The 21,593-nt window shown below is 37.6% G+C and overlaps 4 protein-coding genes and 2 long non-coding RNA genes across 7 annotated transcripts; 5 read left to right on the forward strand and 1 right to left on the reverse strand.

Annotated features, from left to right (window-relative positions):
- The first annotated feature begins 157 nt into the window (after nt 1-157).
- On the forward strand, nt 158-1,640 carry LOC145890351 (U-scoloptoxin(05)-Cw1a-like). The gene is made up of 4 exons (XM_082981340.1): nt 158-257; nt 654-797; nt 1,096-1,215; nt 1,291-1,640. Exons 1-4 carry the CDS (start codon nt 209-211, stop codon nt 1,386-1,388), a joined length of 411 nt encoding a protein of 136 aa, XP_082837466.1. The 5' UTR covers nt 158-208; the 3' UTR covers nt 1,389-1,640.
- Nucleotides 1,641-4,808: 3,168 nt separating this feature from the next.
- On the forward strand, nt 4,809-6,962 carry LOC145889657 (uncharacterized). The gene is made up of 4 exons (XM_082980648.1): nt 4,809-4,916; nt 5,375-5,521; nt 5,744-5,842; nt 5,922-6,962. The coding sequence occupies exons 1-4, from the start codon at nt 4,868-4,870 to the stop codon at nt 6,017-6,019; spliced, it is 393 nt and encodes a 130-aa protein (XP_082836774.1). The 5' UTR covers nt 4,809-4,867; the 3' UTR covers nt 6,020-6,962.
- Nucleotides 6,963-7,086: 124 nt separating this feature from the next.
- Nucleotides 7,087-8,972, forward strand: LOC145889407 (uncharacterized). Its single transcript, XR_014399494.1, has 4 exons — nt 7,087-7,174; nt 7,963-8,116; nt 8,520-8,639; nt 8,696-8,972. It is a non-coding gene; the product is annotated as an uncharacterized LOC145889407 (long non-coding RNA).
- A 1,555-nt stretch (nt 8,973-10,527) lies between these two features.
- LOC145889406 (uncharacterized) lies at nt 10,528-12,789 on the forward strand. Of its 2 annotated transcripts, XM_082980359.1 has the most exons (4): nt 10,528-10,846; nt 11,702-11,857; nt 12,159-12,277; nt 12,341-12,788. In XM_082980359.1, the coding sequence occupies exons 1-4, from the start codon at nt 10,801-10,803 to the stop codon at nt 12,386-12,388; spliced, it is 369 nt and encodes a 122-aa protein (XP_082836485.1). In that variant the 5' UTR covers nt 10,528-10,800; the 3' UTR covers nt 12,389-12,788. The 2 variants fall into 2 exon arrangements, with proteins under 2 accessions (XP_082836485.1, XP_082836484.1); XM_082980358.1 differs by lacking the exon at nt 10,528-10,846 and having other exon boundaries at nt 10,888-11,857; nt 12,341-12,789.
- Nucleotides 12,790-18,084: 5,295 nt separating this feature from the next.
- On the forward strand, nt 18,085-19,135 carry LOC145889560 (uncharacterized). Its single transcript, XM_082980538.1, has 4 exons — nt 18,085-18,242; nt 18,299-18,430; nt 18,683-18,790; nt 18,854-19,135. Exons 1-4 carry the CDS (start codon nt 18,086-18,088, stop codon nt 18,952-18,954), a joined length of 498 nt encoding a protein of 165 aa, XP_082836664.1. The 5' UTR covers nt 18,085; the 3' UTR covers nt 18,955-19,135.
- A 1,216-nt stretch (nt 19,136-20,351) lies between these two features.
- Nucleotides 20,352-21,393, reverse strand: LOC145890640 (uncharacterized). Its single transcript, XR_014399570.1, has 3 exons — nt 21,375-21,393; nt 20,730-20,837; nt 20,352-20,474 (listed from the first exon to the last, which is right to left on the reverse strand). It is a non-coding gene; the product is annotated as an uncharacterized LOC145890640 (long non-coding RNA).
- Nucleotides 21,394-21,593: the final 200 nt, after the last annotated feature.

The raw sequence follows: 21,593 nt of genomic DNA on the forward strand, positions 1-21,593 counted from the left end.
AAACTTCTTTTTGTTCGTGGTTCGGATGTGACTTGTAAGTTGCGCTGTGTGCTTAATTTAACTGCTCGTACGCCCCAGACAGCGGTGTTGTGCCTTTTTCGCACATTCTGCATTTTTTGTGTTATCCCTATCGAGTAACTTCTTTCTGTTCATGGTTCAGAAAGTTACATGGAATAAGTTGTTTGCGTGAACTAGTTGAGTAGAAATCATGTCATTTAAAGCGATTGTGATTGTATTTGCTGGGCTGTTTGCAGGAGGTGAGGAAGTTTAGATTTACAATAGTTTATTTTCCAAAACTTTTTTTAAGTAAACCTAAACTCAAAATGGCTAAAATTGACGCTTTTTTCCTTATGCGGTGCCCAAAGTTTCACGCACATATTGTATAGATGTAAGATGTAGTTGTACGGTCTGTAGGCTACATTAATGTCCAAAATGTCACGAAGGTACAAAAGCAATTTTTTTTTCATGAGTAAATCATAAATTTGTGTTTGAAGGTGTGTGAACAAACTGTTTCCAAAATGTTAGTGCTACATTTCGCTCCACAATGTGCTAGGGTTTTAATTATGGATCCATACATTCGCGTTGATATAATTTTGCGTAAACCACCCACTTCTTGCTTAACAAAAAACATAAGTAACTCAACCTTTTTTTAGCGTTTTCACTGCACTGCTTCAACTGCCATCATACACCTGCACAAGGACAAGTTTACAATCAAGCTTGTTTTGGACCCAACATTGTATCCAGGAACATAGTGGCATGCCAACAACCAACAAGTAAATGTCTCACTGCGGTTACATGTAAGTTAAATTTAAAGTAACTTGGGACAGAAAATGTCCGCATAGGAAGTAACATGTTTTTGAATTATAATTGTAATATCTTTACGTTGTTATATGTCTTTATATAGAATACTATACGTAATCGCTTTTCTTCACGTTTTTACGCAACAAATTGAAAACCCAGACAAATATTTCGCGATTTGCAAATCTTTAGGACAAACTGTATCGCCAATACTGCGGATGTGATATTTTATTGCAAACGTTTTCATCGTATCTACAATCATTCTCAAAAACTCTTTATGTATCCTTTGTTATCTAGACGTCACTGGAGTCGGAGGAATGTCAATTTCTCGTATGTGTGCCACTGAGAAGAAAGGATGCGTTACTGCAGAGAATAATGGATATACTAGTAAAACTTGCTATTATTCATGTGACACTGGTAAGCATGTGAATTCCTAGTGCAGTAATGGAGATTTTCACTGTGATTTCAAAATGTGAAAAACGTATTTTGCAGACTTATGCAATACCGGCAATGAATGTGGAAGAATTCAACATTCATCAATCCTGACGACTTTCTTAATTCTATTGACATACCTCATGTATTTCATTTAAAGATGCCTTTTTTTCATTTAAACAAATGTGGTTGGAATGCAAATTAGCAGCAATTATCCATATAAACATGTTTCACGATATTTCATCATATATGCCGACTTGATTTTTTTCCAAACAATGGTGGACCCAATGTGATGGCTCTTCAACAACGACGAGGCAAACAATATCTTTGGACAAGCCACTGACTTTACATTCAAACATTCGAAAATTAAAGTGCAATTGCTACAATCATATTATTAAAAGCATATAATGGCCTTCAAGGAAATAGCGGTTGATATTTTTACCCAAAATAGGTTTACAGGGTAAAACATTAGGTGAATGGTTCCTAGCAAATCAACTAACCCATGTGCTGAAGCATGTTGCTTGTAACTCAAACTGTAGGTTGTGCAAACAATACTAATGGATTCGATTGGGGATCTTTTATTCCCTATGTGTAAAATTCCTGTTATTAAAGTGGATTTTTCGAGATTAATGTTGATAAGTTAAACCAAGCTCGTCTTTTGCGCAAAGATTTTCAGTCATCATAACAGCAAACTATTCTAGGCGCTCTTCGTTTCGTTGGTATTTAATTTAAATCCATACTTCAAAGAAAATCTGCGGAAATGAATTTTCCGTGTAGCTCATCTGCACAACACAGAAATTAACAAATCGGCTTAAAAAAGCAACAGCGTGGTCTGTCAAGGGAATTTGAAATAGTTGGAACCGATATCAACCAATCCACTTACCCTGTCCTGCTCAGCAGTGGTTCCAAACCTGAATTGTATCAGGTTTTATCTCAAACTCCAGCATAATTGTCGCGAATCAGTGAAACGTAGAAACAAATAAAGTGGTACGGTTAAGCTTTTTTGGTCGAATGGTTGGAGGACCGGAACGCATGTTAGAGTACATCATGATATGTACATAATTTCAACTTTTCATACAGGTTAGTTTGTCCGTCCGAGACAATATTGTCACCGGTTTTGCAAAATATTGACAATCTGTTGTACGAAGCTTGAAACTTCGAATTCGTGCGTGACAAATTCATGTGACTCGTGACAAAAATTGACACGATGAATAACACGTCAAGATTACTGGGAAAGGGCAAAGCAACTAAACAGACGTCACAATTGTTTGATGTCGCAACACTTTAACGTGATCGAGAATAAAAGTACAAGAGATTTCGATAATTTTGTGTAAAAACCTGCATTTTTTGTTTTGTTTTGGCATCTTCGAACAGGAAAGCTAACTTATTAGTCCAATGAGTTTATACTAATGAAATATTTTGGCTCAGGGTCATGACTAAAATTAAATTCAGCATATGCATAGCTCGCCAAGGACATTTATGTTCGTTCTTGAAAAATTTTGAGTAATATGCCGAAACAGATTGTATTGGGTCGCCTAAATACTCTTGGGTCATTTGTCAAACAGAAAAAGAAAAATTGTGTTATATTTTTATAGCACTGCTTCTGTGGTTATTTTTGCTTATAGCACTAAGTATTTGCGGTGATAATTTGTTTGAGGTTAGAACCAAGAAATTAAATGATACAGCTGTGTTCCTTGTTTATCACGTCAAACTCATTGCATGGCTTCTATACTACGCGTATAATTACAACATAAAGATTTAAATTACAGTCCTCAAAAAAGGTCATGAATATATGAAAAATAATGGCACAGAGATTTACATGGGAGACGAAATTGTCCAGCAGCCTTAAATGCTCGAAGACTTCTAAATAAAGTTATACCCAAATTGTCCCAGGATTCAAATTGGCGATTTGCAGATTCTGTGGCGCATTCTACAATTTTAAGGTTCTTCGGGTAACTTCTTTTTATTTGTGGTTCGGATGTGACTTGTAAGTTGCGCTGTGCATAATTTAACTGCTCGTACGCCCCAGACAGCGGTGTTGTGCCTTTTTCGCACATTCTACATTTTTTGTTTATCCCTATCGCGTAACTTCTTTCTGTTCTTCGTTCAGAAAGTTACATCGAATAAGTTTTTATAACAATTACGAAATGCGGAGTTCATAAAAAATGGCTAACGAAAGAAATTTTTTTCAGTAAAGTGTGTTAACATACACTGCTGTAATTCGTAATGGATTACGCCTAAAATATCGGGATTAAAATTATTGATTTTATACTTTTGTTTTACAGATTATTGCAATGGAGCTAATCATCAAGCCACTATTTCCAATGCTTCGGTATTGGCCGTCGCATTGTCAACTGTTCTCGGCTGTTACCACTTTTAAAATGTTTTGTTAATTAAGTTTAATCGGTTAATTTCCGCTCCGAAATGATCTCATGTCAGAAAATATAAGAAATGATTAGTTAAAGAGAAACAATACCGTAATATGAATGATGCAAAAGTGTGGTCGTCACCACTGCTGCATCGAAAAGGCTGTTAATTGCTGCATTCAATCGCCGTATAAATTTAACACGTAATAAACAAAAAAAGGCAATTAGAAGGGTATTTTTCAGACAATGAAGTGTAAGCAGAAGATGTTTTTTTAAAACAATTGTACAAAGCAATATATAATGTTCCTACTGCCTGCCAACAATTGATCCTATTATCTGTACAAAGGCAGTCGCGCCAACATCCTAAAGTCCCAAGAAGAACTTAACAGGATAAGGACAAAGCAAACAGTTGTAAATTGCAGTTAACCGTAAACAACATAGCAGGTGATGCATGACATATCCCAGTTTCACATTGCATGAATAAGGTAAATAGTAAAGAAGGGCGATAGCGACTTACATACAACTTTGTAGTGACTTTATTTAAAGACCACTCTCTTCTAGCTTTCTAGTCAACAAATTTATCCGGCCTCAAGTCATGCAAGAATCGTCGACGTAGTGATGCCTTTGGGATCTGCATCGATGGTTTTTACTTTAAGACTCAAAGGCTCACTAATGTTGGTGAAACAAATACCACTTTACGCTTCTGTATATGATTAACGAACATGGAACTAGATGTTAATTCAACTCAGAATGGATTTAACATTAGTTGGCTCTTTTAGACAAAGATTAATTCCTCTACCGAGACAACGCATAATATTTTATGCAATATCATGATTAACAGGATCGCCCCACTGAGACTAGATACAAAGATGTTCCGGAAAACCATTGTTTTTTTCAGTAGCTTCAGTTGCTCATAGAAAACGCCTTCAAAAAGTCGGGAAAGAAAACGCCTTTGCTAGACGGGAGAGTTGTGGACTCGGACACAAATATCACAAACACAGTGGAGTCTTCGCGATTAATGTTGACATGTTTAACTAAGCTCGTCTTTCGAACAAAGGTTTTCGCGACAGGATACACAATAAATGTCAAATGCTTAAATTACGTAATTTAACTGCTCGGACGCCCCAGGGTAAAAACGTGAACAGCGGTTTCTGTGCCTTTTTCGCACATTCTACATTTATTGTGTATTGCTGTCGCGTAAATTCTTTCTGTTCATGGTTCAGAAAGTTACATCGAATAAGTTGTTTGCGTGAACCAGTTGAGTAGAAATCATGTCATTTAAAGCAATTGTGATTGTCCTTGTTGGGCTCTTTGCAGGAGGTGAGGACGTTTATTTACAATAGTTTATTTTCCAAATCTTTCTTAAGTAAACCTAAACTCAAATTGGCTTAAATTGACGCCTATTGTTTACCATGCGGTGCCCGAAGTCAAATCGGTATTTATTTTTTTGCATACAAATGCAAAGTTGTTGCAAAACCGGCTTGACCTAACCACTGTCTTGATGTAGCAAAAATATATCAAAGTAATGTTATTGTTCTTTGTAACTGCATGTGCATGTTAAATGTAATTTATATAGATTGTTTCTACATGTATTGCTTGGTTTCAATTGATGTTTAAATCATGAAGTATATTACATTTAAAGGTATGAATTAGATAGGCCACATCTATTCTGCGTGATGAAATAAAATGCAACCCGTTTAATGACTGCATAATTTCAATATTATCTTACCATGTCTCCAAGGCCACATTTAAACGCAAACCTATTGGCATGTTCGCAGGTATTTCCCTTCGTTGCTACAGTTGTCAGCACAATTCGAACAATGGAGCTCAACCTGGAAGGAATTGTATTGGACCCAACATCACGTCCAACATCAAGACCTGCAGTTCTGGACAGAGCTGCCTCACTAATGTTATGCGTGGAGCAGGTGAAAACTGCACACACTTCACCATAGTAAAAAGACCTTTAATCATAAATTTGGACCATGAAAACGTAATCTACCCTTGTACGAAGGAACTCGGAAAGGTTGCTATTCCGTAAAATCAATTATCGTGATGTATTTTCATGTGGTTGCTTGCGTGATGTAGCACAAGCACGTTGAAAGTGGCCATTGAGAATTATATGTGAGTAATTGTTGCTTTATGTGTAGGAACTAAGGCCTCACCAAAGCTACTTATAACTCGAGCCTGTTCAACATCTTCAGGCAGTGATTGTTCTGAAGCAATATGCATCTCTATTTGCAACACAGGTAAATGTAAAAGCGTTGAACAGGAGCTTTTTATCACGTTATTTTCCCCTTAAGCTCGCTAAACATGATAATGTAACAGATCTATGTAACACCGGCAACGAATCAAGTCGACTTGGAGCTCCACCAACCTTTCTCCTCGTGTGGGTGGCTGCAACTTTACTGAAGTACGCCATATAGTTATGGCCTACCATCAAGGTGTATTTGCCCACAGATGGAAATAGCTTGCTTTTATACTAATTATACTAATTATACCAATTATACTAATCATTTATTATACTATTCGTGAACTGATGTTTTAAACAATTCATTACCAATGATGCCAGCCATATTATCACAACAAGACAGCTCTTCTGGCGATAATATTAATAACACCAACTTTTCAGTTGCTTTGCAGCAGCCTTCATCAGAATATACAAATGCAAATGTGCAAAAAACGGCATGGTCAAATGTCGTGGCGCGAACCGAGAAAAACCATATGACCACGCTGTTTTTTGGTTTATTTGTCGCATCATTGGTTAAAAAATAGCTCGCCCTAAAACATTGCCAATGTTTGGCGTACTTTCTGCTGCTTCATAATGAATTAATAATTTTATGCATACACGATCATTGCCCTGCGATCTTTTTGAAGTGCTTTTTTGAAGTTTTCGTGATGTAAAATGCCATTGAAAAGCCAAAGTTGGAAGTATGCTGTTGATCATATTACATAAAGTAGAGGTTTCGAACACTAACTTGGTTCATCATCAGTACCTTGGTCGCCGCGATTGAGTCTCCCTTCTGTGTAGTCTACGCAGTCTTGAGTACTGATGATGAATTAGGTAATGTTGGAAAGGTCTACCTTAGGTAACTATCATCAATAGCATATTGACTTCACCTTCTCTACTTAACTCGCGTGGCGCGCAACCCAAAAGTATAAATTAATTTATCACTCATTTTTACATGATTTTGAGCCCCTGCGGTACTTAAAGCCATGCTGTAATGTAGTACCGCCTTGTGGCAAAACCTCCACATTGTTTTAAGGTTGTTAGGATCGCACTCTTAAGCGACGTTGTGTGTTCAAGCTGTTTGAGTTGATTTGTTCATTCATGTTTCCTTGTAACCAAAAAATAAATGTCAGAGCTGCTTTTAATGGTGTTGTGTAATTGATAGGGAAGGCGTCACAGAGGAAGTCCCTATGACGCATTGATACTTTCCGGCTAGTGATGCATTTGGTTATTTACACAACACTGTGTTGAGTTTGTTGTCTGCGTATAGCTTGGTCTACTTGGTAGTGCACCTGAAAACTTTTCACGATGAAGGTTATTTCAATCCTATTGGCTGTGTTTGTTGCTGAAGGTTAGTTAAAACCCGATACCAATAACTGTATACTGCTACTGCACGGCATTGAATGTGCTTCCAAAGTGTTTCATGTTTATAGGGTGCTTTAATTCCCAACGCGTAAACACTGTTCAAAAGTATAAATTTTTCTATCTTCAATTCGCTCTGTCCGTCTCGGGTCTATGCCTATAATGCTTGCTGGTGCACTGGTTTTGCAGCAAAACCTGCACCTGATAAAGCGAGATCAAGCACGCGAAAGTTCGTGCTAATAAAGTCGTTTACTAGTCAGTGATAGATAATAGTGTATTTTAGTGTGGCCCAAATGCTTGAATGACGTGTAGCACCAACAAGTGGAAAATTACTCAGTTGATTGGGCGTATTATGGCGTCATAAAGGGTAGTGACGTCATATCCCAGAGAACTGCTGTTCCTGTTATTGTGGTAGAATTTCCCGTTACGAAGTTATTTTACATCTACCATTGTACCGAAACTTTCGTACCGGTGATGATCAAAATAAAAAAACAACTTTCTTTCACAACCTTTCGCACTTTTTTGTATTAATGTCAAACAAATATTTGATCGGTTAAGACGTACAACCCATGTGTCAGGAACCCTGAACGGGATTTCCCTCAAGATGGGCTGGGTTAAAATCCCGGTATGACAAAAAATTTAATCGAACATAATATAGGTAGGTTTTATCCTAAATAATTTGTCCAAGCTGGTATAAAGCATCTTACTACTAATATATCCTCATGCTACAACTGCAAGCCTTCCTGCAGACTTCATTTTATTACAATTGTCTCTCAGGTTATTGCATAACATGCTTCGACTGTACTTATCAATCTGCAAAAGGAACTGTTATTGGGGCAAAATTGTCTCAATCCCAATTCAGGCGATAGCAGGAACTTATTGACATGCACTCGTGTTACTAGCTGTCGTGTTATAGTGTCACGTGGAATAGGTAAGATTTAATTACATGTCAATTCCAGAGGTTCAATATATGCCAAAACGACTCCAGCAAAACTATTGAATGAACGAACAGTATCTTATTAGTAATTAACACAATATATTGCGCAGTGCTTAATTTGTAATAATACTGTGTTGGTAACTTTTAGTTTTCTATTCATTGTATTACACGATCTGGAGTCTGACGTGTGCCGGTGTTTCAGAAAGCTTAGTTAAATCTAGAGCCGAAACGCTACAACACCAAACGCAAACAAAAGCGGAACTAGATTTTAATTGATGCACTGATGGGGCCTATAATATATACCGAATCAGTGGCCAAATGATTGCAGGTCACGTAATTCCAAAATGTAGTTCACCGTTTTTCAACTCTGTCAATAACTGTTTTACTCTTCTCATAGATGCCAACGGCGATAAAGGTCTTATTATAAGGCGGTTATGTGGATCACCGAGAACTGACTGCATCGATGGAGTGTACATGGGGTACACAGGAAAGACATGTCATTACTCGTGTGCAACAGGTAATATGAAATAATAGTAAAGTTATGTCTTTCAAGCTGGGTTTGATGTGATTTAGACTTCTGCAATACCGGTAGTGGATCAAGCGCACTTCGTTTCACACTGACGATGTTGGTTCCTGCTTTCATTTTCTTTTTCGAGCACGCGTTATAAGTGGAAAGAGAGTCATCGCCGGAAAAAATTAATAATCACCGAAAAATAAATGCTCACTGAAACGACCCATCGTACATAATTTTGTTTTATATAAATGCATTTGTTTTGTTGAAAGTATCGGTTATGAATATTCGTGTTTTTTTCATTTTTGTAGTATTATTTGTACTTGGTTGTAATGAATACACATTTGTTATACTTTGGTTTCGTTGGGTAAGTGGACATGAAGAATATTTCCTTATATTTGTTCCCTTTAAGAGGTGTATATACAGTATATGATCACACTCCCAATTAATGTTCACGAAAACAAGTCGGCATTGTTGTGTTTTGTCACTTTCATGCTTCTTTCTTGCTGGTCTTTACTATACCTCCTTCTCGGTGACTTTCGTAAAATCGTGGGAGAAACTGCTTCGTAGGTCGGGTACATAAACTCTTATGGCATGAAAGGGTTCCAGATTTCTGTAAACGTTTGCCTAACGCCAGTCCCGTTTCTCCTAAAAAGACGGCTGTTTGCTTTTCACTTCATGTTTACGCCGAGAGGGCCGACTTACTCATTTTACCGGGCACATTATTGGCGTCATTGTGGTTTACTGACGTCATTTGTTATTATAACGTAGGATGACCCTAACTGACCCTCAGTGGAAACCATTGCATCACCGCCACAGAAATTGTACTTAATACTAAGATATTGAGAAAAATCCGTGTTGTTGGCACTGTTGGTTTCATGTACACAGGTGCAGTTTATTAGTATTAGCCCCAAATGGATTTAGTATCAATAACTTTTGTAATCCATCCATTATTTTAGCACATAGCATGTCGCTGTCCACTGGTAATATATTTTTTTACTGTGGCACCTGTAAGTCTATCGACAGACTCGGCCGCACTACAATTTTCATGTATACGTTGCTTTGCTTTAACTGCAGTTAACTATTTGGAAGAGTTACTTGGGGTCATTTGCCTCAATCGCTATTCGAGCGATAGTAAACTTGTTGGCGCGTTGTAGTGGCACGTGGAATAGGTAAGGTGAAATATTATGTCAATTTTGCAGGCATAGTATATGTAAAAACGATTTGTAGTAAACAATGGAATTTGATAGTAGTGTGTTATTGTTTTTATGCACTGTCATGAATCAAATACGTCTAATGTGCCCAACAAGCAAAGTAAATAACTCAATAGATCACGGTATGCTTTGTGCTATAACAACAACTGCCAAGAACACAACGAAACTAAATTTTTACAGTGGCATTTTAATCCATTCATATAGTTCTGTGAACCATTGAAAATGTCTGGTGGGCCATGGCCCAGAAATTTCTCTGTACAGGGCTATGGCCCACAGTTTGGCAACCATCTAGGTTATTGCATCAAAGGTATTAACTTTAGAGTCACATGGAATGTGATCGGCGAGAATTCCTGGTTGAAACACATGCAAACAATTGACCATAAAGGTTGCCGAACGTAACGTTTTGTCATATATTAGTTCAACCTGACAAAATCGTTTCTTACACAATGGGTCTTAAACGTCGGTTATCCGGGCCACGAGCCCTGATTGAGGTTTCTATGTTGTTTATGCGTCGAGCGTACGTCGTTACTTTATATTGGCCTGTCGAAATGAATGTGTAACAATAGGACAAAAACTCAGGCTCCCACATAAGCATTTATAGGGTAGACACGATACATTCCACAAATCACGTGACTGTGGCATGCGGATGCTTCATCGCTGCGTGTGCCTGTGCACTGAGGCGTGACAACAACAGGGCGCATGTCCTATATTCGCCCCTCTCCTCGCCAACCTTTTCGTAACACTTGTGGCGGCAATTTTACAGAAGCACAAAAGACCAGTTAGCGCAAACTGTATTTCCCCAGAGTAAACATAGAGTGATGACGTCACCGAGGAAGTCGCTGTGACGCGTTGATATTTCCCTGTTAAATAGTTATCTAGTGAATAACACAGAGTTGTTTTTCATTTATTGTGTGTGCGACTAGGACTTACTGGCTGCTTTTTTGAAAACCTTCATGATGAAAGTAGTAGCAGTGATCTTGGCTGTGTTTATTGCTGAAGGTAAGTACAATTGTAAATCTCACTGCTAATGCATAGAATAACACACTAAAAGTGGGCTGTCGTATGCGGAACACTCAACCACTTTAGATGGTGCCTTAGGTGTTAGTACTGATTAAAACTATAATTCACGTCTTACTCCGTCTCGAATGGAAGTATAGTGTTCCGCATTCAGGTTTTAATGATTTAGTTTCGTACAACTTTTTAAAATCAACGATTGTTTATATTTTTGATAATTATATGCCGCTTTATAAAGTTTTTTGATTGATAAATCTCAGCTCCATATAGATGGGATTCCCTGGTTTAACATGTTAAAGAACCTTAATTAGGAGCCTGAAAAGGGTCGCGTAGATGTGGAATAAGAAATAAGCCGAAAAACCTAACACTTCTGGTTGTCGATATCGCGTTTTGTTTGTCACGCACGAACCACCACAAACGCACCCACTTGATCAGGCGCACTGGCGTCAATTAGCCTTAAAATGACGTCATGTCAAACAGGAAGGTTTCTGTTGCTGTTGCGTAAAAGTAGAATGTCCTGTTTTAAACTTCCTTTTCTAATATCCTCGTAATAATTGCAACATTGCCGTTTAAACATGTGATGGATGAAACAAAAACAAACGGCAAAAACGCCCTACTGCAAATAGCTGGTTTACTAAATAAAATGTCTTCGTTTCAATGCGAAACCAATGAAGTATCGAAAATTATCATTCCTGGTTCTTCCACATCCGAATTATTCAAAACTGTCTGTTTTGTTTGTGCATAACACGATGTTTTCCACTGCTAATATCCTTGCAACTTAGATGTTGTTGCGGGCCCTTTTACAGACTATTGGTCATGTATGTTTCGATTCGCTTTCAGGCTGTTGCATAACATGCTTTGATTGCACTTATCAATCTGCAAAAGGAACAGTTACTGGGGCGAGTTGTCTCAACCCCAATTCGACGGATAGCAGGAATACATTGACCTGCACTCTTTCCTCGAGCAGGTGTCGAGTTGCGGTGTCACGTGGCACAGGTTAGTTAGGATTTATGTTAATGTCACATGCCGAATAAGCTTACATGTCAAAACACCTTGCCGTAAAATTCGAATTTGCGAATAATTTTCATTGTCACAAAAATCAACATGGCTAAATCCCTGTAAGCTTTGTTCAAATAACAACGTAAGTCGTTATGTAAACAACAGAATGTAGTTGGATAAACATTGTCTGTCCCTGCAAATACATTTTACCGTTCTTAATAAAGCTGAAATTTCTGACCAAACGTTACAACACAAGTCTATTGGATCGGTCACAAAACTTTTTACTGTTCCCATGCAGATGCCACAGGTGACGAAGGTCTTCTAATAAGGCGGTATTGTGGATCACCTAGAACTGACTGCATCGATGGAGTGTTCCTGGGTACACTGGGCGGACATGTCATTATTCGTGTGAAGCAGGTAAAAGTGATTGAAAGCAACAATCTTCATTCAGTGTGAGTTAATCATGTGATGTATGCACAGACTTCTGCAATACCGGTAGTGGATCAAACACACTTCGTTTCACACTGACGATGTTGGTCCCTGCGTTTCTTATCTTAATCAAGCACGCCTTCTGGTGGACAGAATGAATGGAAACCAGTTGCTGGAACAAACACTTGTATATAATTTTGTTTTGTACAAAAACTTTGAATGGGCGTATCGATTACATAAAGTTTTGAATGATCTCTTTTTATTTTGCCTTTCTCATTTGTGCTTAGTTGTGATACGTTTCCCTGTTTTGGTTTGTTGAAAAAGTAGATATGTCGACTATTTCCATAATCGTAATAAGGCTTAGTTACTTTCAGAATTTTAGAAACATATCTAATGTTACATTGAGTATATTAAACATACAGGAACATTTCGATTGTGTATGTTTGTCTCGTGATCTTACCTCCCTTTGCAATCTGTTCTGTGACATCGTGGATAAATGTTACTATGCTACGTCATAGTTGGTTGGCATATACCGTTGTCATGTGTACAAGACTCACGTAGAAATCCATGTGAACCATTGGCCAAATGGTGTGTTTAAATATGGCAGAACGTGATTTAAAGTCGTTGTTGGTTTGTACGGTGAGATTCTGATGGTGCGAAAAGTGTTTCAAACAACAATTGCAAAACCACATGTAGGAAGATTTCTGTCAATCCGATTCCCAACTTTAGGCCTTAGACAGTTATGTGTAATTCGTTTATCTCCAAATATCACACAAAAGCCATCAAATCGAGTCATATAAACATGTGGATACCGAAAGGGAAAATTCAGAAGTTCTATCGCTGGGTATGACATTAAACCACTGCTAAACACACATGGATCAGGATTTGTTTTGCATCAAACGTGTTAACAGAATCATAAATGCATCACGAACCAGCGTGGCGAAAACATGGGGCGTGGCAATTGTCTGTTATATTTGATGACCTTTTCGTCACAAGACCACTGTAGTAGACGAATTACATGTTTTAGTTGTTAGTATATGGTTTAAGTGCATGAGTTTAGGTCTGTAGCTGCTCTTTGAAATACTTTTATTGGTCCTGAAACATTTTTGTGCAGAACTTTTTGTTTAACTGTAGCATTGTTGCTGTGGTCGTGAAAAAAACATCTTGTGAATGAGAAAAAAAACACAAAGTGAAGACGCGAGATATAAAAATTACATTGATCTCACTTCTGCTGGTTTGTTTGGCGTGTAAAGGTATGTGAGTATATATTTTATCTTGTGCTTTAGTCAATGCAAACCATTTCAAGAAAAATAAGACGTTAATCTTAATCCCCGGGACATAAACCCTTTCAAACAGCCTTCAAGAGCATCAACCAGAGTAGATATGGAGAAGCAATGTTGTTGGCATAAAGCTGGAACACTAACAGTACGGAACAAGCTGGTTCACTTTCCTTCGAACAAATATTGCAAAAGCTCGTCACGCACATCCGTTATACAAAGTTTACTTTGCAAACAGACCTATCCTTATAATTTCTTGTCAGGCTAACAAGCTATTTGGACTCTATTTGATGCCAAACAATGTCACGGATGTTTGCTTAAATAGTCGCGTATTGTGTGTTAACCTCACGACACCATTTCTGTCTAACAGGGGTGCTTTGTTGAAATGATCTATGGCTTGTCTTACACATATGACTTTTAGAGGGTTGGAATATGGAGACAGGAAGAGTTAACATATATATGTACTCGTTCAGCTTACTAATTTCTATCTGATTTATGGCCTAGAGTTATCAGTGTAACACGAAACAGCATTGATGAACTTTTCGTCACGAGGACACTTATGACTGAACAATATAATGTTTAAGATTGTGTCATAAGAATATTGGGTGTATGAGTTTAGACGTGAAATGCAATGCCAAGCTGAGAAGAGTTTGCATTTTAATCGTAAAAGTTGATGGTGAAAAATGTGTTTTACTGCATACAGTATACCTATGTTGCAGGGGTTAGAGAAAAATTTCTCCAACACGGAAAAAAAACTTTTTTTCATTGGAAAAAGGACGAAGGATAACGAAAGATATGAAAATTATATTCATCTCATTTCTGCTGGTTTGTTTGGCGTGTGGAGGTTTGTGCTGTGTATATATTTTCCAGCTTATTATTGTACGTGAATGAGAATTTAATTTGTAAACTACTGCCATTGGGATAAATGCTGTTGGAGATAATGTTTACAACGCTGCATTGAAGGGTTATCTATAAGATGCTATAACTGCACGTATCCAAACATCCCGGACTGCGAAGGCCCAGTCGTTCCAGATAGTCTTTCAGTTGAATGTGATCCTGGAATAACCAGTTGCACTAGCGTTCGCTTTTCACAAGGCAAGTGTTCACTCTGCAGCTTTAGGCTTTTATGTGCTTTGCATATTCTTTCTGATTTAGGTGTAACTTTTGATTAGTATGCAAAGTTCTGTCAAATGCTAAAAATGTGTATCAAGATCCTTACATTTACCATTACACGTGTACTAATACACTAAATATGATTGTTAATATTTTCTTCCTGTAGAAACAAATATTAAGGCTGTGGTTCTTATTTGATCAAGGAATTGCAATGAATAACTTTATACGTTTCTCACATGCAGGTTTGAGCGGGCTGTATAGGTCTTGTGCTCCAAATAACGCATTGACTTCCGGGTGCCAAGTGGTAACGTTCGGGAGTGTACGATCCGATGTGTGCTTTTGTGGGACAGGTGAAGCAAATTCCTAGATTTCAACCGATCTGCAGAAACCTAAACTCACCCTTTTTTTAATACAGACAACTGTAACGGAGCAAGCAAGATGACGGCTCTTTCAAAATGGATGATCCCCTTGGTTGCCGTGGCAACTGTTGTTCAGGTTGCAGCACTTCTGAAGTGAAAGTAGCAAGACCTGATACTGTTCTTTACTGGAACTTATAACCTAATATAACCTAAACTGTTTCATATGCTTCACAAGTTTTCGATGTACAGTAATTGTGTATTCCAATTTAATTCAGTGTGTATTTAAAGCAAGTAAACCAGTGATATGACTTTCAATGTAAGAGCTTTGGTTTGGAATAGATTTAAAGAAAAATCCTTCAGCCAATGCAAAACATTTAAAGAAACACAAAGAAAACTTTGCGGTTCGTTACACTTAACCGCCAGGACATAAACCCTTTCTAAGAGCCATGTAAAGCGTCCACTACCTTTAGTGTAATGGAGAACCTATGATGATTACATAAAGCATGCGACACTAACAGTACGGGACAAGCTGGTGCACTTTCGTCAGAACAATGTCCTCAATCACAAGGTAACTCCATACATCAAGTCATTGTGAAGATAATTAGGATTGTGGTTTTACTGATAAGTTTGTTTTCAAGTTAACTGCCCGCCAATTCCCCAAATCACATAAACCAACTAAATGATCGAAATACACCAAGATATACTTTCACTTATTTGAAGCATATTCATTTCCATGTACAAGCAGTGTAAGAATCACACCAAGCTGCACTGATGAGACCTAACTGGTCGAAACTGTTTTCTTTTTGTACTTAGCTAAAATAACTTGAACTCTATCTCGATACATTGGTGTCGCTGGTTTTAAGAATTACTTAATCAAAGGATAGATTCTGCCGGATATTTGGGTTGTGGAACACGTTGCATCAGGCGATTGACATTTTTGAGATAAACTGCTATCAAGGTCAGGTCCGCTGCAACTCAATGTTTCCGGGTAGATGCACACATAGCAATACCCTGAAAATATTACATGATGTGGGAGAAAATCCACAATTAAACACATATGCCATTGAACTTCGCACAGATTTGTTGAAACGTTTGTAAAAATGACGTTATATACATGGTTGTATTCCAGATACATAAATGAGGTTAATTCTTCGCTCTTAAATCCAGTATAATTTATAAAATAGTAGTTTTATCCTTTTTCTGTTTTTTTTTGAGAAATTAAAACAGTGCCAGCCTCAATGGCGGTTGGTGCCGCTTTCATAGCTTATGAAAGAGACGGACGACAAGCCGAAATCGACGTTGATGAGGAACCAGTATGGTGATTGAGAAGATTTTATTTGCTGAATGGAACCTTGTAAACCATGTACTGTGATTTACAAAAGCTAATACAATCCCCGAGTAGGCATACCTATTGTGGCACACTGGTCGAAATTTGACTCCATGCCGATATTGAACACCACGAAAATACAATAGATTATGTTGAAGTACCTGTCACAAAAGGACGTTCTATGTTCGCCGTTTAATCAACGTAACTAAGCATTGTCACCTCAGCATGCGATGATTGCGTTTCTGCAGTTATTTGCGTATTTCGTTTACCAATATAACCCGCTGTTTGTATCGGCCGTCATGAACTGTTTGCGACTAACGAACACAACTATTAACAGTGTTTCAAATATTTGTCTCCACAAATCCGCAATCCAATGTTTCTAAACGATGCCTCAAAAACCGCCAGTTACGGGTTTAAACAATTCCGTCTATATTGTCTCGGTATAACATAAGGAAAAACACAGTAAGATGCAAAATGGCCACATGCTGCGCATTGATGACAGATATACCATAAATATAACACAGTAGTAAAATATCTACAAAATCTCCAGTTTCAACATGTCAACTCCAAACAGTCAGCGTTGGATGCTCCGTTGCACCAAAGCATGTTTCGAACGTACATGGATGCACTCTAGTTTGCTTGTCCTTGCCACTTTGGTTATTATACTAAAGTTATGCGGGCCACGTTAGAATGTTTTGATACAGTTGTCTCAGTTGAGAATGTCTCAGTTGTGATAAGGTGTCTCATTTGTGTAAGTGTTAGTTGCAAGCTGGGCATCTTGAAACACAAAAAGGACAATTGGTGGATTGAAATCTCAACAAACTAATTTCAATCAAATCCATCCCCCAACTATAACTGCATCCTGACACATAGATTCTGTACATTTGTTCTACTGTGTTTAGGTTTTTAGTATGCGGGTCATCAATGCACACTTTGTGTAACTCAAGTATTGGTTGTTCGAAACCTCGAATGGTTATGAAATTGACTCTTTTCACATGTTTTCCTGCGTTGAAGCTCTAATGCATTTTCCGAACGTTTTTTTTTTAGTGCAACACTGCCCTCCAGCGGAAGTGAAATCCGCTGATTCTCCAAACAAACTCATACATAATTATATATATATTGCGACGCGTTGTATGTTTTTTTACACTGTCTCTGCATTTTTTCATTTTTATTGCGGTTTTGTGTTTGTAATACGGCGACAAAATAAACGGTAAACACTTAAATTTATTCTGTGAACTGAATACAAGTGGCCACTGTTTCGACCAATAAGTTATTATCAGTGCAGCTTGGTGTAACGCTTGTAGACGACCTTGCCGACCACACCTTAATTTCTATCTGTTTAAACCAGTCATGTTTGACTCTTAAGTTCTGGTTTCCGACAAAATATTGTGTAAAGGCATTGTATAAACAGAGTGTGTTGCACCAGATCCTTAAACGAATGTCTTGTAACGCGATTCCGCTCTAATGTGTCCGAACAATGGTAGCTGGTGTCAGATCACGTGTTGACAACTTGGAAAAGTACCCGGGGTTCGAACGTAGATTTTGTATCTGTTAAACAGGATCTCTGTTCGTCAGCAGTCGTGGTTGAAGCTGTAACGTTGAAACGCAATATGTTTGAGATTTAGTTGTAATATGGTTTGGCTATATGAGTTTAAAAGTGCAATGCAAATGCCAAGCTGATAATAGTTTTAATTGCAATCGTTAAACTTGCTTGTTAAAAATGTGTTTTACTGCATACAGCATAGCTTCGTACCGGAAATTAGGAATAAAGTTTGCCGACAGGAAAAAAAATCTTTATTTCATTGGAAAAAGGTCGAAGGAAAAAGATATGAGAATTATTTTGATCTCATTTCTGTTGGTTTGTTCGGCTTGTAGAGGTGTGTGTACTGCCATTGGGATAAATGCTGTTAATGTTTATAACGCTGTATTGAAGGGTTATCTATACGTTGCTATAATTGCACGTATCCAAGCATTCCGCAATGCGAAGGACCAGTCGTTCCAGATAGCCTGTCAGTTGAATGTGGTCGTGGAATAACCATGTGCACAAGCGTTCGTTTTACACAAGGTAAGTGTTCACTCTGCAGCTTTAGGTTTTTTGTACTTTGCGTATTCTTCCTGATGTTGGTGTAACTTTAATTTGATATGCAAAGTTCTGTCAAAAAATATACATCAGGATTCCTACATTTACTAAAATAGCTATACTAATACACTGCATATGTTTGTTAAAAGTTTTTTATGTAGAAACAAACATTAAGGCTGTGGTGCTTACTTGATCAAGGAATTGTAATGAATAACTTTATACGTTTCTCACATGTAGGTTTGAGTGGGGTGTTTAGGGAATGTGCTCCAAACGTTGGATTGGTTTCCGGGTGCCATGTGGTAACGGTCGGTAATATACGATCCGATGTGTGTTTTTGTGGGACAGGTGAGGCAAACACCTGGATTTCAACCGATCTGTAGGAACCTAAACTTATACTTTTTAATATAGACAACTGTAACGGAGCAAGCAAGATGACGGCACTTTCAAAATGGATGATCCCTTTGGTTGCCGTGGCAACTGTTGTTCAGGTTGCAGCGCTTCTGAAGTAAACTTAACAAGACCTGATACTGTTCTTTACTGGAACTTGAACCAAATATAACCGAAGTTGTTTCATATGCCTTACAAGTTTTCGATGTACAGTTATTGTGTACTCACTATTTAATTCAGTGTGTATTTACTATTTAATTCAGTGTGTATTTAAAACAAGTAAACAAGTAATGCGACTTCCAATATTAGTGCTTCGCGTTGGAATAGATTTAAAGAAAAATCCTTCAGTCAATGCAAAAAATTTGAAGAAACATAAAGAAAACTATGGGGTTTGTTACTCATAACCGCCAGGACATAAACCCTTTATAAGAGCCATGTAAAGCACCCACTACCTTTAGTGCAATGGAGAACCTATGATAATGCTGGCATAAAGCATGCGACACTGACAGTACGAGACAAGCTGATGCACTTTCGTTCGAAGAATTTCTCGATTACATGGAAACTCCATACACAATGCATTGTGACGAAAATTTGTGGTTTTACTGATAAGTTTGGAAACCAAAGGTTATATTGGATGTAGGGCTAAAATTTTGCTCTATGGATTACATATTGCAAAAGGTATTTGAGGTTTTCCCCAATCGCTTTCAACTTTGGCGTACAAAACTAATTGTCACTAAAAACAGTGTTGTTTTACTTCTTAATCTTGCTAACAATTGGTGAATTAGTGTCTCTACAGACGACAAGGTGCGTATATTCGAATGTAAGCGATATTGTCGCATCGTGTATCAGCAACGATATTGTATTGTTTTCTATGTGATCTCGTATGGAATTCCACGATTCCAGGCGCTGTCGGCGTTCCATACTTTTTGTGTCGTAATAAATTTTTTTGCAGTTCTCCGCACCAACTCTGGTGGTTGCGCTTGAAGCGGCTTATGTTCCGCTTGATGACAGTGGCGAGCAGACGGTTTTTCTGACTCTTTATCGATGTGCATCGAATTTATTCCTGGGCAGATTACTGACTTTAAATGTGCAGAAAAGCAAGCACAACAATTGTTTACATCGATACGTGGTAAAGAAAGTTCGAAGATGTTTTGTCAAAGTGAACAAACAATAAATCCAGGTTTTGTTTAAATCACTTTAAAATCAATCAAATACAGAAAACACAGAGAACAGTTACCATGGCAATCAAATTAATTACCATCAGTAGAAAGCTGTCGTATTTTTTGCAATGATATTCAGAAAATATTAGCAAGTGAGCAAGATGTTTGCTATGCATTCGTGAAGCGCCACGCTTTTCAAAGAGCAACAACTGAAAGCCAATAAATGTACGTTTCGCTCAGTTTTCCCGTCGTTCTATAGAAACTGTATACAGTATTTACATAGCACATATGACAAAACATTTGTTGTGGTACATCACTTTGTGAATGCTTATACTTATAAAAATGTTTGTGGCAGAATCGCAGGTTACATACAAAGCATTAATATTCATAAAAGTACATGATATTGAAAGCCAGTGAAACAAAACCGGTGAGTAGTATTACAACGGTCATGGACGTTTTCTTGTCTGCTTTGTTGCAGTTATCTGGAGAAAATGTTTGGTGAGATTTTTCTACATTGATTCATTCAATATTCCAGTGACTCGCCTAATTATGCCAAGGCATTTTAATGCAATAATTACGTTTGATGATTAGTTGTGAGAATATTTTAAACATTGTGTAATGCAAAATCTTTAATAATTGTAAAACAATCACGTAATTTTTAGAGATGGAAATATAAAAACAAATGATTTTTGTCAATTAAATTTAAAATGTTAGTAAAAAATCAGAATTTTTATTACCGTTCTGACAGAAGCATACGGTTGTGTTCATCAACCCATTCGTGGTTGTTTCACATCCAATATTAACGTCAGAAGAGGAACAGTAGCGAAAGATTTGGGTGCTGTAGCCTGAATATCAAAATACTTATTGGCTTCAAGTTCTTTTGGTCCCTCGTTGGATGCAATATTTAGTAAAATCACCACTACGTTGGACAAATAGTGCTTGGTTTCCTTTACATTACAAGTAATGACTGCATGGTCTTGTACGTAAAAGTGTGAAAGTAGGTATTGCGCAATAAATCAACTTGAATTGAAGTCATTTTCAGTTTTATTTAAACATCATCGGTGTGAGGAATAATGTTTGATCTCCTCACAACGGTTTCGACGTGCAGGCAGTTTTCGAGTTAACTGCCCGCCACTTCCCTAATTCACATAAACCCAATAAATGATCGAAATACACCAAGATATACTTTCAATTATTTGAAAAATATATTTATTTCCATATAAGCAGTATAAGAATCACACCAAGCTGCACTAATGAGACCTAATTGGTCGAAACTGTTTTCTTTTTGTATTCAGCTTAAATAACTTGAACTCTATCTCGACACATTGGTGTCGCTGGTTTTAAGCAATGCCTAATCGAAGGCTAAATTCTGACTTACTTACCGGATATTTGCATTGTGGAGCACGTTGCATCAGAAGAGTGACATTTTTGAGATAAACTGCTATCAAGGTCAGGTCCCCTGCAACTCAATGTTTCCGGGTAGGTGCACACATAGCAATACCCTGAAAATATCGGACCATGTAGGAAAAAATCCACAATTAAGCACATATGCCTTTGCACAGATGTGTGGAAACATTTGTAAAAATGACTTTATATGCATG

Source organism: Ascidia mentula, chromosome 2, assembly GCF_947561715.1.
Source record: "Ascidia mentula chromosome 2, kaAscMent1.1, whole genome shotgun sequence".
Classification (NCBI taxonomy): domain Eukaryota; kingdom Metazoa; phylum Chordata; class Ascidiacea; order Phlebobranchia; family Ascidiidae; genus Ascidia; species Ascidia mentula.

What these genes read in the sequence shown, in the direction of transcription:
- LOC145890351 (XM_082981340.1), top strand. Translation starts at nt 209, where the DNA reads ATGTCATTTAAAGCGATTGTGATTGTATTTGCTGGGCTGTTTGCAGGA. An exon ending in ATGTCTCACTGCGGTTACAT is followed by an intron (nt 798 to 1,095) that starts GTAAGTTAAATT and finishes TTTGTTATCTAG; the next exon opens with ACGTCACTGGAGTCGGAGGA. An exon ending in CTATTATTCATGTGACACTG is followed by an intron (nt 1,216 to 1,290) that starts GTAAGCATGTGA and finishes CGTATTTTGCAG; the next exon opens with ACTTATGCAATACCGGCAAT.
- LOC145889560 (XM_082980538.1), top strand. Translation starts at nt 18,086, where the DNA reads ATGTGTTTTACTGCATACAGCATAGCTTCGTACCGGAAATTAGGAATA. An exon ending in GGTTTGTTCGGCTTGTAGAG is followed by an intron (nt 18,243 to 18,298) that starts GTGTGTGTACTG and finishes GCTGTATTGAAG; the next exon opens with GGTTATCTATACGTTGCTAT. An exon ending in TGTGTGTTTTTGTGGGACAG is followed by an intron (nt 18,791 to 18,853) that starts GTGAGGCAAACA and finishes TTTTTAATATAG; the next exon opens with ACAACTGTAACGGAGCAAGC.
- LOC145889406 (XM_082980358.1), top strand. Translation starts at nt 11,644, where the DNA reads ATGTTGTTGCGGGCCCTTTTACAGACTATTGGTCATGTATGTTTCGAT. An exon ending in TGCGGTGTCACGTGGCACAG is followed by an intron (nt 11,858 to 12,158) that starts GTTAGTTAGGAT and finishes GTTCCCATGCAG; the next exon opens with ATGCCACAGGTGACGAAGGT. An exon ending in TCATTATTCGTGTGAAGCAG is followed by an intron (nt 12,278 to 12,340) that starts GTAAAAGTGATT and finishes ATGTATGCACAG; the next exon opens with ACTTCTGCAATACCGGTAGT.
- LOC145889657 (XM_082980648.1), top strand. Translation starts at nt 4,868, where the DNA reads ATGTCATTTAAAGCAATTGTGATTGTCCTTGTTGGGCTCTTTGCAGGA. An exon ending in TGTTGGGCTCTTTGCAGGAG is followed by an intron (nt 4,917 to 5,374) that starts GTGAGGACGTTT and finishes GCATGTTCGCAG; the next exon opens with GTATTTCCCTTCGTTGCTAC. An exon ending in TAATGTTATGCGTGGAGCAG is followed by an intron (nt 5,522 to 5,743) that starts GTGAAAACTGCA and finishes CTTTATGTGTAG; the next exon opens with GAACTAAGGCCTCACCAAAG.